The sequence below is a fragment of the Henckelia pumila genome, chromosome 2 (assembly GCF_033568475.1).
Source record: "Henckelia pumila isolate YLH828 chromosome 2, ASM3356847v2, whole genome shotgun sequence".
NCBI lineage: Eukaryota > Viridiplantae > Streptophyta > Magnoliopsida > Lamiales > Gesneriaceae > Henckelia > Henckelia pumila.
The window spans coordinates 64,143,831-64,146,026 of record NC_133121.1 but is presented as its reverse complement, the minus strand read 5'-3'; the positions used below and the strand labels follow the sequence as shown (position 1 = coordinate 64,146,026).

The window sequence follows — 2,196 nt, the reverse complement described above, 5'->3', positions numbered from 1 at the left end:
GCCAGAAAATCTTTGAGACGCTGAAGACCACGGGATCCCCCATTGGCAAAAATAATGACATCGTCAGCATAGGCCAAATGGGAAATCGACAAATCACACCCAGACCGATACCTCAAATCAGCATGCTGGAGGAACAACCGGTCCAAGCCACGGGACAGATACTCCGCTCCAAGAATAAAGAGGAGGGGAGATAAAGGGTCACCCTGTCTCAGGCCTCTCGAGGAAGCAAAGAAACCAGCAGGGGTACCACTGACATTAAACGAGAACTTGCAAAAAGAAATGCAAGCCCTCACCATTCTCACAACCTGCTCCGAAAAACCAAACATTCGGAGGACATCCAGAAGAAAATACCATTGGACTCTATCATAGGCCTTAGCCATGTCCAATTTCAGAATGACATTACCACCACGGGCAGGGAGATTAAGACTGTGAGTGAGCTCATGCGCGAGAAGGATATTGTCAGCAATCATCCGCCCCGGCACAAAGCCACTCTGACTCTTAGAAACGAGTCTCCCCACCACCGACCGCAGACGAGAGTATAAAAGCTTCGAGATAATCTTGTTGGAAACATTACACAAGCTGATGGGACGGAAGTCCATTCAAGCTTGCACACCCTCGACTTTGGGGATCAAAGTGATCGTGGTGGCAGTGAAGCCCTGGGGCATAAGAGAGCCCCGAAAGAAATCAAGGACAGCGTCCATGACATCATGCTGCACAAAATCCCAGCAGCTCTGAAAGAAAACCGAAGAAAACCCATCGGGGCCCACCACACTATCCCGAGGGATGGAAAAGACGACAGCACGTACCTCCTCCAAGGAAGGTGCGGTGGCAAAGCTATGGTTCTCCTCCTCCGAAATCTCCGAGGAGAAGCCAGAAAAATCCGGAAGATCCAGGACAAAAGGATCTCCAGTGAGGAGGCGCTCGAAATAGGCAGCCCCAGACTGCTTGATGAGACCAGGAGAGGTGAGGCAATTACCATCCTCCCAAATACGAAAGATCTTATTAACCACATTCTTCTTCTTCACCATGTTGTGGAAAAGCTTCGTATTCCTCTCCCCGTCCTCAAGCCAATTACAAGCAGCTTTCTGCTTCCAAAAATCCGCTTCCATAGCGGTGACTCTAGACAGCTCCTCATTGCATCTGGACAAGAGGGTCCAGCTATGCTCAGAGGGATCCGCTTCACAGGCAGCCTCAGCCAGTCTAACTGACCTCTCCGCCTCAGCGATCTTATCAAAAATGTTCCCAAAAACATCCCGGTTCCACCACTTGAGGTGTCCCTTCAACCGTTTCAGCATGGCAAAGAGCCTGGGCATGCCTTGCAAAGAGCAGGGCATGTTCCAGTTCAGCCTGACGGTTTGAAGGAACCCCGGGTGCCGAGTCCACATGCTCTGGAACCTAAACGAGCTCGGCCTCCGAGCAAAGACAGGAGCAGACACCAAAAGAGGACAATGATCCGAAACCGTGCGACTGAGGTGTTCAACCCTGATAGAGTTGAAATGGTCACCCCAATCCACAGAAACAAAAACTCTGTCAAGACGCTTCCAAATGGACTTATTCGTCCAGGTGAACGAAGAGCCCTCAAAACCAGCGTCAACCAGCGCAGACTCCAAAACAAAATGATTAAACTCGTCCATGGGGAGCTGCCTCCCACCAGAAGAGCCAAGACACTCGGAGGCATCCCTCACGACATTAAAATCCCCCCCGACAAGCCAAGGACCACCAACAGGCTTGACCTGCAGCAAAGAAGCCCACAAGTCGCGTCGTAAAGTGTAGTCACACTTGGCATACATGAAAGAGCAAAAAACATGGGTCGGCAAAAAGGGAGCCGCCACGCGAAGATGGAGGAACTGAGCGTGATCAAGGACACACTCCGCCTTCACATTGTCCGCCAAAAAAACCCAAATATGACCAGAGACATTCGACAGAACTCTCTGGAAACCAAGGCGACGGGTCATGAAGCGCTGGTCAAGTGCAATCATCGGCTCCAAGATAGCCAAGATCTTGACACGCTTCTCTTTCACCAAGGCATGAAGCCTCTCCTGGGACTCAGAGATCCTGAGTCCCCTGATGTTCCAAATTAGGCACTGCATTTGGAACGGGTGGAGTAAGGCCCCGTCTTCTTTCTAGACTCCTGGCGAGTCTGCTGTCGCTTCGTGTCAGAACGAAGCGTTCTCTTAGAGGGTGAGACAGAGAAAT

At 51.0% G+C, this 2,196-nt stretch overlaps 1 protein-coding gene across 1 annotated transcript; it reads right to left on the bottom strand.

Moving 5' to 3' along the window:
• Positions 1–599: 599 nt before the first annotated feature.
• Positions 600–1,979, bottom strand: LOC140877693 (uncharacterized). The gene has a single exon (XM_073281248.1). The coding sequence runs from the start codon at positions 1,977–1,979 to the stop codon at positions 600–602; it is 1,380 nt and encodes a 459-aa protein (XP_073137349.1).
• Positions 1,980–2,196: the final 217 nt, after the last annotated feature.

Bases quoted from the DNA above. Each gene is read 5' to 3' on its own strand.
- LOC140877693 (XM_073281248.1), bottom strand. From the start codon at position 1,979: ATGATTGCACTTGACCAGCGCTTCATGACCCGTCGCCTTGGTTTCCAG.